The sequence below is a fragment of the Anomalospiza imberbis genome, chromosome 8, assembly GCF_031753505.1.
Source record: "Anomalospiza imberbis isolate Cuckoo-Finch-1a 21T00152 chromosome 8, ASM3175350v1, whole genome shotgun sequence".
NCBI classification, from domain to species: Eukaryota; Metazoa; Chordata; class Aves; order Passeriformes; family Viduidae; genus Anomalospiza; species Anomalospiza imberbis.
This window is the reverse complement of record NC_089688.1, coordinates 31841392-31856311: the sequence shown is the minus strand read 5'-3', so window position 1 is coordinate 31856311 and position 14920 is coordinate 31841392. Positions and strand designations below refer to the sequence as shown.

At 41.3% G+C, this 14920-nt stretch overlaps 1 protein-coding gene across 1 annotated transcript in view; it reads left to right on the top strand.

The window, feature by feature from the left end:
• Window positions 1-14404, top strand: part of CPXM2 (carboxypeptidase X, M14 family member 2) — a 68501-nt gene extending 54097 nt beyond the window's left edge. Inside the window, exons 9-13 of the mRNA XM_068198277.1 lie at window positions 126-309; window positions 1466-1759; window positions 5907-6046; window positions 7011-7110; window positions 11612-14404. Coding sequence (XP_068054378.1) covers window positions 126-309; window positions 1466-1759; window positions 5907-6046; window positions 7011-7110; window positions 11612-11862 — 969 coding nt within the window. The 3' untranslated portion in view covers window positions 11863-14404. The remainder of the gene's footprint in view (window positions 1-125; window positions 310-1465; window positions 1760-5906; window positions 6047-7010; window positions 7111-11611) is intronic.
• Window positions 14405-14920: the final 516 nt, after the last annotated feature.

The following is a 14920-nucleotide window of genomic DNA, read 5'->3' as shown; positions in this document are numbered from 1 at the left end:
ATTTCTCTGAATAGAATTACCTTTGGCACATTCCCAAACATTCTGCAGGGGCTCACAGGTTTCTGTATTCTGAATGAACATTAATTTTTTTTTCTTTAATTTTCTATTTTTTTTTTAAATCTAAGGGTTCAGAACTGGGGGGCTGGTCTCTAGGACGATGGACTCAGGATGGCATTGACATCAACAATAACTTCCCTGACTTAAACTCTCTGCTCTGGGAGTCAGAAGATCAGAAGAAGAGTAAAAGAAAAGTTCCAAACCACCACATCCCAATCCCTGACTGGTACCTGTCCGAAAATGCCACTGTGAGTAAGGCCAGGAGAGGGGACACAAAGGCTGGGATGTGCTGAGAGAGTGAGATTTACATTTCTCAAGAAATCAATAACCTGGGAGTGAAGTTCCACACCTGATCTAAGTCAATAATTCCCTTTATGTCAGTGGAAATAAAAATGCATCAGAAAAGCACCATTTTCTCCCAGGATTTAGAGGCAGGTCTTGAGGAAGAAACTATTTCCTAGAGGATTTTCTTTCCCATCAGCTATTGCAAGAACCTGGAGGACTCAAACCCCAACTTTTAGGTAGCAAGGTAGACAAGGAGATGCACAGCATGAGCTCAGCCATGTGGATCGGGCTTCTCCTAGGTTCTGTGGCATAGATGAGCTCTTTGAAAACTCACTCACAGATTTGTCCTGGGATTTTCTTACTTGCTATTACTTGAAATATATTCTTATCTCAAAAAACGCAGAAACAGATCTGGTATATGCAAACCCCATGCTGTGGCTTATGTTAAAGTCGTTTATTGGCTTGTAGTGCCAGAAATGTAACTTATTTTGGCCTGACCTTTTAAATATAATGGCAATTATTAATAGCAGCTTCACTGTGGCAGTTTTTAGTACTTTAGAATCACACAATCATGGAATAGTTACAGTTTAAAGGGGCCTCTGGAGATCAATCCAAGGCAGGGTCACCTGGAGCAGGTGATGCAGGAACAGATCCAGGTGGGTTTGGAATGTTTCCAGAGAGAGACTCCATGACCTACCTGTGCAGCTGTTCCAGTGCTCTACCACCCTCATGGAAAAGTTCATCCTTATCTTGAGGTGAAACTTCCTGTGTTTTAATTTATGGCCATTATTGCTATATTTACAATCCCTTATTTTGGAAACAAAGAAGGGGAGCAATGTCACCATCTGACACCTCTGTCTGTTCCTGCTCTTGGCCTCACTCGACATAGACGTTCCTGTTCCTTAAACTGCTGATGTGAATGTTTTGTTAGCTCTTAAGGGATGTCTGTAACCTCCTAGGGATGGCTGGCAAGCACCATAATTTAAAGAAGGCCTTCTCCTTGCCCACACCCCTTCTGCTGGCCCATCACGCTCAGGACCTCCTGGGCCTGCTCTCCCTTTGAAACAGCACGATCAGATTTCCACGCTGAACCAAAGCCGCTGTGACTTTTTCTCCCAGGTAGCGGTGGAGACGCGGGCAATCATCGCCTGGATGGAAAAAATCCCTTTTGTGCTGGGTGGCAACTTGCAGGGGGGAGAGCTGGTGGTGGCCTATCCCTACGACATGGTGAGATCCATGTGGAAAACCCAGGATTACACGCCCACCCCGGACGACCACGTGTTCCGCTGGCTGGCCTATTCCTACGCCTCCACGCACCGCCTGATGACGGATGCCAGGAGGAGAGCCTGCCACACTGAGGACTTCCAGAAGGAGGATGGCACTGTGAACGGAGCCTCGTGGCACACCGTGGCTGGAAGTAAGTGGCAGAAGCTCCAATTAGCGTTACCTTGCTAATTAGGGTAAAGCCAGGGCTGCCTGGTGTACGCTGCAGCAGCAGTGGTGGCAAAATGTGTGTTCTAAGAGGAATATTTCCAGATGTCATTACTGTAATTAATACCTGGTGACTGCTTCTTTTGCAGCCAAGTTTTCCAAAAATGCACATGGAGAATTTATATTACCTTTAAGAACTCTGTGCACTCAAGACAGTTTGTCAGGAAGAAAACAACCCAGTCCAAACCCCCACACAAGGTGACAAGAAGAAAACTGCTGCCAAGCACCACAACCAGTGTCAGAGCTGAAGCAGGGGCTTCAGGGAGAGATTCCAGTGGCTCTCAGATAAAGAAATCCTGATTTCAGCCTCCTGCTGGCTGAACTCAGCCTGAGAACAGCCCTCACTCACATTCCCTGGGAGTTGCAATGAAATGCCATAAAAAGCTACTGTTTTTCTGCTACCATCTTATTAAAAAAGAAAAAAAAATAACAAAAAACAAACCAAGATGTCTTTACACTTAAATTTTGCATGGGCTCCACACGCATTCCTGCTGCCAGGATAAATCACAGCCTGGATCAGTCTCCCCACACCCAAGCCTGTCACCCTGTTAAGGAGCACAGAGGGAAAGCCATGGCCTGTGGTGTGGCCAAAAACCTCGATTTCTAGGAAAGCCCAATTAGAAGCCCATTTTTAACAGCATTAGTCATGTTTGCCTTTGCTCAAAATCCTGGTGTTTTTCTAAGTGCATCAGTCAAACCACATACTCCCTGAAATTAGGAAGTGAGACAGGCATCTGCCACCAGTGGGCTGACAACAGGAACAGCACTAATGGCAAACAGATGCAGGCCAGTGTCTCTGAAACCCAGGTTTAGGTGAACCTGGCTCGTGTTTGGAACTTGCAGGTACTTCCACTGCATAAACATTTTGGGATTTTGGACATGGCTTTTATGGCTTTTATGTTGGCCCATGTGGAGTTAGTGCTGGCCAGCCTTTAAAGGCTACAGTCGAGAATTAGCTTGTCAAATATTTTTTCAGCAGGTTAAAAAGAGTTGGGTGAATACTGGGGGGGAAACCTTGAACTCTTAGGTCTGACAGTACATTCCCGTGCATTTCTGCAGATTCTAAAGCATTCTCTGAGAGCTAACTTGGCCACTTAATTATCTAATTTATGAATTTAATTTTCCTAAGTGCTACAAGAAACATCATTATGAGTCAATCCAGAAAAGATGACATTGGCCTTGTAACTAACAGCTGTCACATTGAGTTCCATTAAGTAAAGATGGACAACATAGATGCTGAATATTACCCTGATTTCTTAGGACTAATTACATTTTGGATTTTTTTCATCTCATTTCTTTATTTCTTGATGGTGTTTTAATTATGATTTATGTCCTGCTGTGTTACATTATGGTAAGACCTCCAAAAAAGTGGTTGCAGAAGCTCTCCCACCCATCCTTTTGTGTGAGTGGCATCTCCTCATTGTACCTTGCCTTGAAACTGCCTGTCCCCTCTTTCCTCATCCATCTGCTTCCTTGCAGAGGTCCTGCACAGAAACTTCTCACTGCTTATGCCATGGGAAAATTTAAATGGGATTTTTCTAATTTCATTTCAGTCCCTAGAGAAGCATGTGCACCACAGATACCCAGCACCTCCTCATGCCTTTAAAACACAGCCATGATATTTCCTGCCCATTATTTTGACTGCAGTAAATGCAAGTTCTTCAGCAATTTATATATAAAGTTTCTGCACTGGATGGACTGCACAGAGGCAAAAAAGGGACTGATTTAATTTTATATCCTGTTTTGGAGGCTGGATTTGCATGTTCAGGCACTAGGAAAGAGTCACTCTTGGCAACACAAAGCCATTTTCTTAAATACACGTATTAAAACTGAGCAATTAGTGTGTATGGCAAAACATTTCACAGCAGATTAATCAGAATGTTATACAGTATGTGAGGGGAAAATAATGATGGCTGTTTCTCCAGTGGAGGGGAAGAACATTTATGTAGAGTAGCATATGCCACTGGCTGATGTTTAGGTTTTCCCCATCAACAAAAGTGAAAACTTTAACATCTGTATTATATAATCCTCCTGCTCTGCTTCCAGAAGGCACTGAGGGCTCATTAAATACTTGACTACTGCTCTATGGTAATTGGACAGGAACAGGGATTTTGGTTTAACTCTTCTCGGTCAGAAGCACTCAGTGAATGCAACTCCTGCTGATCTTTGCTATTTACAACATAACAATTAATGATCATTAACAAACATATTTTAAAATATTTTCCTATAAGAAGTGCAGGTGGAACAAGAAATGAAGCTCACAGAATTTCTTCCTTTAGTGTTCATGTTGTATATCTCGTTATCTGTGTGAGAGTGGAGAACTAATAAGGAGGAAAAATAATGGAAACAGAGGAGAAACCTGAAGAATGGAAATGTTTGAGCTCTGTATGTAAAGACAGCTCTCCTTAGTGCTCCAGACCTTTGCAAATGTTACAGTGGTCTCTCTCTGTAATGCAGAATTAAACTGCAGCTCCTCAGAGAGTGGAGGCACTGAGGTTCCTGGGGCTTGATTAGGATATATTTCTGATGAAAATCCCTATTGCAGAGCAACAGTGCAGATCCCCGTCTTCTGCAGCACTGTGATAGGGAGAAAAGAGACCCTTTCATTTCTTACAAACTACAGACACCATATGTAACATAAAATAATTATTACTGCCTTGATTTTTCTGGCTTTTCTATCTGCTAGATTACTCAGGGAGGAAAACAGATTGAGGACCTATTTCACCAACTGCTCTGATAAATCTCTTTTACATAACAACCCCTGCGAGCACATGGCTCTGTGTCCTGGCATTCAGGGTTCTATCAAATGGGAATTCTGTGAATTGGGTAAACAGCTGCACCTCCCTGCCACCCAACACAGACAATTCCATTTCTACCCAGGGCACTCATAAGGGAGAGCTGCTCCGTGGGCAATGTCCGGGATTAGAAATGCTTAGTGCTTTCTTTACAAAGCACAATTTTTTACTGTAGAGAGAGACCTTTCTCCTGGTTGTGTCCCCATCTTCTCCATCAGTAAAATCTGAGAAGGGTTTGGGTTGGAAGGGACCTTAAAGCCCATCGAATTCCACCCCTGCTTGGAGCAACTTTCCACTATCCCAGATTGCCACAAGCCCTGCTGTCTTGGTTTGAAAAGCCAGGTGTCTGCTATTAGACAGGAAGGGAAGGGGGGAGCCTCCCCTGTAATAGTAAATGTAAACTCCCTCCCTCTGAATTATTATAATTTTGAAATTAAGGGGTGCTCAGGCAAAGATATGGGAGCAGGAATAACAGTTCTTTAGTAGGGAAGAAAATAAAAATAAAATTAAATAAATGCAGTAATACAAAACAATCTTGACAGAGTCAGAGCAGGCCGTGGCAGCCTGTGGGTCAGGGTGGTGGCAGCAGTCCCATCCCATGGTGGCTCAGCCCTCCTGCAGTGCCAGCTGTGCTTCTGCTGGAGCAGGGATCCTGCACAAGGCTGGAGTTTTCCTCTGAAGCTCCAGGGCTGGTGTGGATGGGCCTGGGCTTCCTCTGGGAATGCAGTGGAGAAGAAAGCTGCTCCTCTGGGAATGCAGTGGGCAAAGGCTGCTGTGGTGTTCCCAAGGTCAGATTGTATCCAGGTAGGAATGCTTGGCTCCTCCCCTGGGCGGAGCATCTCCCCATGGATGATGGAATTTTATCAGCCATGCAGGGACACTCACTGGCCATGTACAGAAGATAATTAATAACTAATGACCCATGAGCAGAAGAGATCTCCTGGAGGGAGGATTGGTTGTGGGGGAGATAAAGAAAAAACTGCCCAATGATCACAGATAACTGCCCCACCTCTGACAGATGGGGATAGAATACACACCCCAGTCACATCTTGCAACCCAGGACACCTGTCCAACCTGGCCTTGAGCACTCTGGTGCTTTGTTACAAAATATTTGGCATTTCTAAAACCTTTTTGCCCTTCCAAATCTGCAGGCTAAGCCAGCTGGATGAATACCTAACTTGTGCTTATTGAAATTACATTAATTTGCATAAAAACTGAGATCTGATCAATAGATTAAAAAGGCCATGAAGTTGTTCCCTTTTTCCCCAATATTGACAGGCATCAATGACTTCAGCTACCTGCACACGAATTGCTTTGAGCTCTCCATCTATGTTGGTTGTGACAAATATCCCCACGAGAGCGAGCTGCCAGAGGAGTGGGAAAACAACCGCGAGTCCCTGATTGTTTTTATGGAACAGGTATTCACCTGGTACATTTTGTTTGGATTTAGATGTTTATTAGTTTTTATTTTTATGACAGTTTTGTAAGTTGTGAGTTGTATAGTATTTTATTAATCAACTAAAAAATGGAGTTGTATTTTTTTGGTAAGATATTTTAAGGATAAATTGTCTAATTAATAAATGATACTTAAATTATTTTTATTTTTAACTTAATTAATTACTTGTGGTTTGTAATGTGGACTTTTTTATTTAATTATATAATACTACTTAAATTTATGAAGAAGAAGGTGACAAAGAAGGTAAAGAAGGATTTGTTTCTGTTTTAAAACTTTTTATTTTATATATATTATTATATTCTAAAACTTTAAACCTCAAATTTTCTATTATGTGTTATTATACACTTTTATTTAAACTACACATTTACCATTTTAGTTTTATTATTTAATTTTGGAAGTTTTTTTATGGTTTTAGGTTAAATGTAGTGGTTTTTGGGGGGTCAGTGCCTGATAATACAGAGTGCAAAATTCTCAACAATTGAGGTTCCAACACCTACTATTTTTCTTGCATGACTAATTATGTGGTTATTGGTATTTTTGATAGATATACCACTTCAACCAGGCTGGTCTGACTTCAGGGAATAAAGTAATGAATCTCTTCAAAATTTGATGTGGGTGCTGAGGTTGCTAGAAAGGGCTGCTAGAAAAAGACCCCAATATTGTGTCTGTTGCTTCTTCTGTTCTTTGTATCTGTATCTTGAATTTGATGTCTCAGGAATCCTAACAAAATTCCCAAACTGATCCACAAGTTACTGCCTGAAGGGCTGCTACAAAGTTAATAATGATATTCTACAATGCTGTGAGCCATAAAGTAGGAATATAAAATTAGAATTCTCTTATGGAATTAAAGATTCATTGTAAGTTCCTAGGAATACTACTGTTCTTTGCTGTGCAATATTTACTTGCTTTTTTTATTCTCTTCCCAGGTCCATCGTGGCATCAAAGGCATTGTGAAAGATGTGCATGGAAAGGGAATCCCAAATGCTGTTATTTCAGTGGAAGGCGTTAACCATGACATTCGCACAGGTAAGAAAAAAACACAATAAAAATACAAAACATCAGTGCAAAAGAACAGATTTGTGGTTTACAAACAAACCCACTGAACCATGTTCCTAAGTACCACATCCACATGTGTTTTGAATGCTAATTTCATGTATTTTTGTCTCTTTACTGGTGTTTTGTGTTCTTCATTTGCTGCCACTTCCATGTGCTTTGCCACTGAGGTACAGAGTGGGAGATTTGGACACATAAACTGATTTCAGGCCATGGAATATCATGGAGCTTTGTGACTTCCAAATCTTTAATGTTTGCCACAAGAGGTGATCTGAGCCAATATTGAATCTTGAAACATCTAATTTAGTTTATGATTAATTTCAGTGCTACTGTGTCTCCCTTGTAAAAGAAAGCATTGAATGACAGATACTTAATTAGGCAGTAATGATTCTGCCTTAAATATTTCAAAATGGGGCCACTGGGAAATGACAGAGGAAATTAAAGTAATCAGCTGTTTTTTCTTGTCTTGGAAGCCTTGGCAGTGCTGAAAGTCTGCCATAAAGTGTGGGTTGTATTACTCTGTTAACAAAATTAATGTATTGCTCTGAGTTAATGCAATATGTGATTAATCTCCAGCTCTCTGTGCTCTGGATTGTCATGTGAAAAAGAAAAAATAAAGTACAATAAAGGTACAAGATCCCAAAATCCACCTTGTAACACTCAGGGAATCTTGCAGCTATTTACATCTTGACTTATTGCTGAGACTCTATGGCTCAAGGCCATCTGCACTTGTTAGTAAAAATAAAATTACTTATTTTATTCCCTTTAATTTTTCTTTTTAATGAGACGTTTAAGCTCACACTCTGGAATCACTGTGGAGATGGGAACATAAAAGTCCTATCTTGTTTCATATTATCCAGGTAACAATACACGTCTCATTAGTCCCTGAAACTAGAGGATTTATGCTGGAGCCAAAAAGCTAAAATGACATGTATAACTCCAGAGAAAGAAGGCAAATTGTCAGCAGTCTTCTTTCATTTATACCTTTTAAAATGAAAAATGTGCCCATTTAAACCTCTGAGTTGCCTTGATGTAAAAATAGACCAGGCAGGAGAAGAATTATGGCCAGTATCTCTATTCACAGAAGTTTTGTTTCAAGTGAGCTGAGCTCTGCTGTTTCGCTGCTGCATCAACGTGGTCAGCTGCCCCGTGGAGCCAGACAGAAGTTGCCTGTAAAAGCCCTGTAATAACATTTAAAAGTTTGAGAAAATTCCTTTGCTTCTTCCTGTGGACTGAAATAAAAGCAGCTTGGTTTGGCTTTCTCCTGGATACAATATCCCTGATGGAAGGAGAGGGATGCTGGCATTCAGCTAACACCATTAATGGGCTAATTGAAGGCAATGATTCCAAGAGCAAGAGCTTTGTGGGGAATTATTCCATTTTCCCTCAATGCAGATGTAACTATTGATTAAGTCTGAGTGATTTGGGCTGGACTCTGTGAGAAAACCTCTGGAAAAAGAGTTCAGTTGGGTGAACAAATGCACCTTTCCCCCTCCATGGTGCCAAGGCAGTTTTGGGGGTTGCTTCCTGTAATTTGGGAAATGATAAAGTAAATATTGATGGAGAAATGTGCAGTTTCTTCCTGGTGAAACACTTCTGTGTCACAGCCAGACTTCAAAGACAGATGCTTCTCTGTGGTTTTTGAACCAAAGCATAATTAATTTAATTTCACACCGTGTCCAGAGAAATTTTTATGAATATCTTGGTAAGTTTGCAGTGATTTCAGTATACTTTATGTACCAAAACCTAAGGATTTAGAAGTAGCATTTAGTAATATTTAATATATTAAATATATTTTTATATTAAATATTAATTTAATTAGTTCAAGCTAAGCATAATTCTGGTATTACAACTCTCCAGCCTCACTCCTGGCTGCCTAGTCCATACAGAAAAGTTGAGTTTAAGTTGTTACATGCTTTGGGTATGCAGCACTGTGGCCAGGTTTCCTGGAGAGTCTTTTGTTGGTAAAAAAAATTAGAAAGATTTTTATAATGTATTTAAGTCAGCGCAGTTTGGTACATTTAAGTGTAAAAATTGCTTTTGCACTTTTACAATTACTTAATTGTAACTAAGGTCTGTCCTATCAGGCTCAAAGGACATTTCTCTTAATTGTAGAATTTATGGAGTAGTCTGACATATTAAATTCATAGCAATGCTATCTTTGTCCTGTAATGCATTGTTATTTTATCTAAGCAGACATGGCAATCCTTTTCCAGCCCCACTAGGTGGGTATGGATGCAGTCTGCCTCCAGCCTGTTCCCACTGGAACCTATTATTTCAGCAAACCTATTATTTACTAAATTTATCTGTGTTTTTAATTATGTTTCTTTTTGCTATCTGTTCTGAATTTTTTTTTTTTTACTAGATTTAATCTGATTTTCAAAAAACCCCAACCTTTTAGCCTGGTATTAAATTCTGGGCGCTGACAGCTGACAGAAATACTCCTGTCTGCTTGCTTCTAAATGGAAAGCAGGGAAAGTGCATCCTGCTGAAGGCTTAATACGCAGCTTTGCAATAAATTCCCCGTGGGGTGTGAATGTGCAGGTTTATTCCTGGCCCTGTGTGGGGTTGTGATGAACCAACTGTTAAATGTGTCAGAAAGATGTGGGTCAGGTTTGCAGTCCTGGGGCTAAAGCCCGGCTGGGAGCAGGGATGTGATCACAGCCACACACGGGGGGGTGCAGAGCCCTCTGCCTGCCCCGTGGTGTTGCCAGAGCATTTACAGCTAAAAATGAGCCCTTGGGGATACATACAAGGAATTTGGGCAGATTTGTGGTTTGGCCTTTTGTTCAGCTTCCAACAGTCCCAGTGCTGAGGGAGAACTGAATAAAGAGCCTCTCTTAGAGCCTTTCCTAAAAATGCCCGAGTCATTTTGGACCTTATTATCACCCCAAATGTCATCAAATTGACTTAAAAACCCCCTGATCTTATTGAGATGTAATAATGGACCTGATCATGTACAATTCTGGCACACTCAGAGGCTGCACTATCAGGGTATATTCAATATTGCCATTTGTTAGCACTTGCTGTTTGCAAACAGATTTTTTATTTTACCAAACGCTAAATTAAAATGCTTTTTCTTTAAACAGAGGCTGACCAGCCTGATCCTTCCCCAAGTATAATATTTTTATGCAAATCATCTTCAGTTTTTGCTACACTACTCTGCACTGCCAGTGAGCCCGGGTTGGTGTTAGTAAGGCTGTCAGGTCTCATCAGTGCTAAAAAACCCCAATCCCTCCTCATGCAAGAGATGTTCCATTTCTATTTTTACATGGAATTGCATATTTGAATTTGCACTTTCATTCACGGGGAGTTTCTCCAGGACAGAGTGCAAAACTAATTTTAGGTAATAGTTATTCCCCTTTTTCAATTTACAGCTAAGAATACTCAGTGGTTAAAATCATATTTAAAAGAAGCCTAAAACGATCCTGATGCACATATGGGTACATAAAATGGGGATATCTGAGATCATTCATGGGGAAAAAGAAGAAACTAAAAACTCCTGATTCAATGAGGTGTTAAAATACATTTTTATGAGTAGGTTAGTTGATTGCAGGAGCGTGGATTGTGCATTTACATTTAACCAAGTGGTTAAATGTCCTAGTGAATTTACTTTGTAGGAAAAGCAGTGTAATAAACCCTAATGTAAGGCTTAATAGAAGGGAATGTTTTCTAACACCTCAAAGTGAGTTGATACTATGTATTCACACACTTTTCCTAACAAATAGCACCAAAACCTGTGTCCTGGCAGTCTGATCATGGTTGTGTGATGTGGATATTTCACTGGGGCTCCTCTTGATCCCTCAGTTAGGATTAGTGTGGGAAAGGTCTTTTCTACACCATGGGAATCACCAGATTTTGCCTCAGGCCTTTCCAACTGCCAAAAACCTACAGCTGGTTTGGAGCCTTTTTGCATCATTTGGAAAATACGATTGAGGTGTGTTTTTCTCTAGGTTTGGCAGGATGAGGAGGGGTATTTGCAGTGGGGTATTTGCATTTGCCCCTTGGACACCCTCCTGGTGTGAGGATGGAGGGTCCAACCTGTGGTGTCATCTTACCCATGGCCAGGGACTTCTCCTGGGGCTGGTGCAGGGCTGGGAGTTGGACTCGATGGTCCTTGTGGGCTCCTTCCAAATCAGCTTATCCCATGTGATTCTGTGTACTCATCTAATGGACTCAAGTTGCCCCAGGAAAGGTTTGGATACAAATTTCTTCATGGGAAGGGTTTTAAAGAACTGGAGCAGGCTGCCCAGGGATGTGGTGGAGTTCCCATCTTTGGAAGTGTTCAAACAATCTGTGGCCATGGCACGTGAGGACATGGTTTAGTGGTCACTGTGGTGGTGATGGCTGATGGTTGGACTTGAGGATCTTAGAGATGTTTTCCAACCTCGGCGATTCTGTGACACTATAAACACCACTCTCCTCAAGGAGACAGGACCAAAATCCTGAAAACCATCTTTTTTTTTCCCACCAGGAGCTGACGGGGATTACTGGCGTCTCCTCAACCCGGGCGAGTACGTGGTGGGCGTCAAGGCCGAGGGCTACACCGCCGCCACCAAGACCTGCGAGGTGGGCTACGACATGGGGGCCACCCAGTGCGACTTCACCATCTCCAAGACCAACCTGGCGAGGATCAAGGAGATCATGAGGAAGTTTGGGAAGCAGCCCCTCAGCCTGTCGGCGCGCCGGCTGCGGCAGCGGGCGCGGCGGTGGCAGCGGCGATAGAGCTCGGCGCCAGCTCTGCTTCTCTCAGCCTGGCTGTAGTCGTAGTGAGAGTTACATAGCCCATCTCTTCATGCCTTTTTCTCTGCACGAGGCCTTTCTGTTTGTGGAGCTGGATGGATGCTCGGGGGGTTCTCATTTTTGGTGGGAAAAGAATCGGAAATGAAGTTCAAGTCAAACCAAAAGGAGCTCCCGGCTGAGGGGAGAGACAGGGAGAATGGAGGAAGGTGTTTTGAGTTGAGCTGGAATGAAATGTTTTGCGTGTTGGGTTGTTTAATCCTTTGTCAGTCTGTTTTCTTTAAAAATTGAAGAGAAAGGATAAAAAACAACAACAACAAAAAAGAGATACTTATAAAGGAGAAGTGTTCTGAATGAAAAATTGAAAGACATATCTAAAGTATGAAATTGGTATATTTTTGCAACTCAGAAAAGTTTTGACACTCTTTATGTTCTATTCTAATATGGCAGGAAAAGCTGAGGGGTGACAACTTCTGTTCAATGTGATTAAAACTTTTGTCAAAATTTCTCTCTTTCTCTGAAAGTTCCCCTTTTGATAAGCACTACATTTCAGGAAAAAAGCCTGCAGCGAATAACCCACCTTTGCTTTCCTGCTTGGGTTGTTTAGATTTAAGGATGCTTTGTGCTGCCAGATTTTAATGCCAGGAGTGTTTTCTCCTCTGGCTTTTTAAGGCTGCGATTTTGCTCCATGAACTAAACTTGATAAAAAGGTTTTGGGATCAGGACCACTCCAGCACTGTGGCGTAGCAGTTCTTCCCTGATGTGAGAGAAGGACCTGAACAAAGCTTTTCCTGAGGATACAGCCAGGTGTGTCATGTATGAGAGGAGAGGCTTAGCCACTGAGAGGTGCTTAATTCACAGATCCTCTGATACCATCTCTTTTCTTAATTTTTGGCCTGACTTGAAGTGCCTTTTGTGCTCCTGCATATCTCATGCCACTGTCTTCTGTGACATGCAAGGGGTTCTGGGTTCCTCTGCAGGCCTGCTCCTCTTGCTGCTGCTTTTCTGGCCTTATGCCTCTTTGGGAGCAGGAGTTGTGCTTTATTGTTGGCTTTTGAGTAGTAAAATTGTACAGCAGGACAGGATTGAGGTTCAGGAAAGATGCAGAGCACATCTAGGAAAGAATCAACACTGGGCAAAGTGCCAGTTGATGAAATAACGACTTTGCTCCATCAGCTTTAATGTTATGACCTAAATTATACCTAAAAAAAAAAAAGACTCAGCTGCATTATTTTAGCCAGTCTATGGCTAAATAAACATCTCTTAACATGCTTGGTAGCAGACTGCAGCTTACTCTTCCAAATACAATTCTGTTTTAAACAATTTGATTGCTATTTACAGTTTTTGCTAGTTTGATAGGATTCTTGAAAAAGACATTTGGCAAAATGTCACTGAAACTGAGAAAAAATAAAGCATGAGCAGAAAAGTTACTGTAAAAATACCATGTGCCATCTGTATTAATTTTTTTTATTGTCAAAGAATGAAGGAAACACCTAAAAGGTGAAAGACTGCAGAATGAAAAACATAATCTAGAGCCCTTGCATAGTAAATAATCATATTCCTAAATTTCTTAGGCAATTTCAGCCCTTCCTTGTTCTGCAGATACCATTAAATAACAGCAAAGGGTCCAATAAAACAGAAGAGTGCACTTTTAATTATCTGTGACTGAAATTATGGAACACCTCCAAGTCAGTATAATTTCAATTAAGTAACAGAAGTAAACAACTCATCCAATCATTCCATCATGCGGAATTATATTTTACTAATTTCACCCTCTTTGCACCCTTACAGCATCCTGTATGCCATATATTTCTGTATAGCAGATATAACTGCAGTTTGTCAAGAAGGGATATTTTTTTTTCTTGAGAGGTGGGAAGGGATTAATGATGTCTTTGTGCAGGTAACAAAGAGAAATCATTTTGGAATATGGAGTAATGACAGCAGACAATTTGTTTGCAGTTAAATTTGATGTGTTCACTGGCAGATGTAGATTTTATGACCATCATGATAGACCAAGAGCACACAAGATTTTTGGGGTTAAGAATGGAGTTTTGTGGATGGATTCTCTCTGGAGTCCCACAGAGGCAACTTTGTGGGTGGTTGGAATGCACTGGCAAAAGTGGAACAAAATAGCCAAATTCAAATGGGATTGAAGGTGGAAACCACCTCTTTAGTCCTGACAGGTGAGGTTTTTCTACCTTGAGATAATGATGTGAGAGTTTAACTTTACAAACCTTGAGGTTCCTGTGCTTTGTTCTCACAACTGAGGCTCTTCCTATGAGAAATTATTTTTCATTTGATAACAAGAAATGGATTTGATGGGGAATTCTTGGACATGTGTTGGCTAAGACTGGATGGACTGTGATTGCTGAAGGCCTCAGGTGCTGGGGACAGTGGCTTTGGTGTTCTTTCCTGGCTGTCACTAGTGCTTACACGAGTTTGGGCACAGCAGAACTGGGACTAATGCAGGTGACCTTACTCCATTTTAGTCCAGGCATTCCTAAATAAATGGCCTAATAGCTGTCAAGTGGACTTGTCTGTGCAGTTATTTTCTGATTGTCCAGCGCTGGAAAACACTCAGACTCCAAGGAATTTTACCAGGAATATCAGATGTGTGAGTATCTCATGCTGTTTATGCCTGCCCTGGATGTAATGATGGCAAACTGATGTGTGCCCTATTTCCTGCTGTAGTTATGCACTTGGGAGTTAAAATGTTCCTTTCCTTTGAAATACACAGCACCATTATTTAACCTTCAGACACATCCAAACCACAAACCAGTAAATCTGGATACCAATGTTTTCTATTTAACTGCCTTTTCCACCTCTTTAGAACAGGTAATTTTTTCTAAAGTCTGTGCTTTAAATCTCTTTTCCTTCTAGTGTTGTAAGAAAACAGACAACCCTACAGAGATGCCAAGAAATAAAACTTGAGGGTGGATTCAGCCCTTTTGTAATTACAGATCCATTTGAGCAGCTTATAGGAGTTCTCTTATGTGAGAACTTTGCTAAATCATGATCATCTCTGATATAAAAGAGACAAACA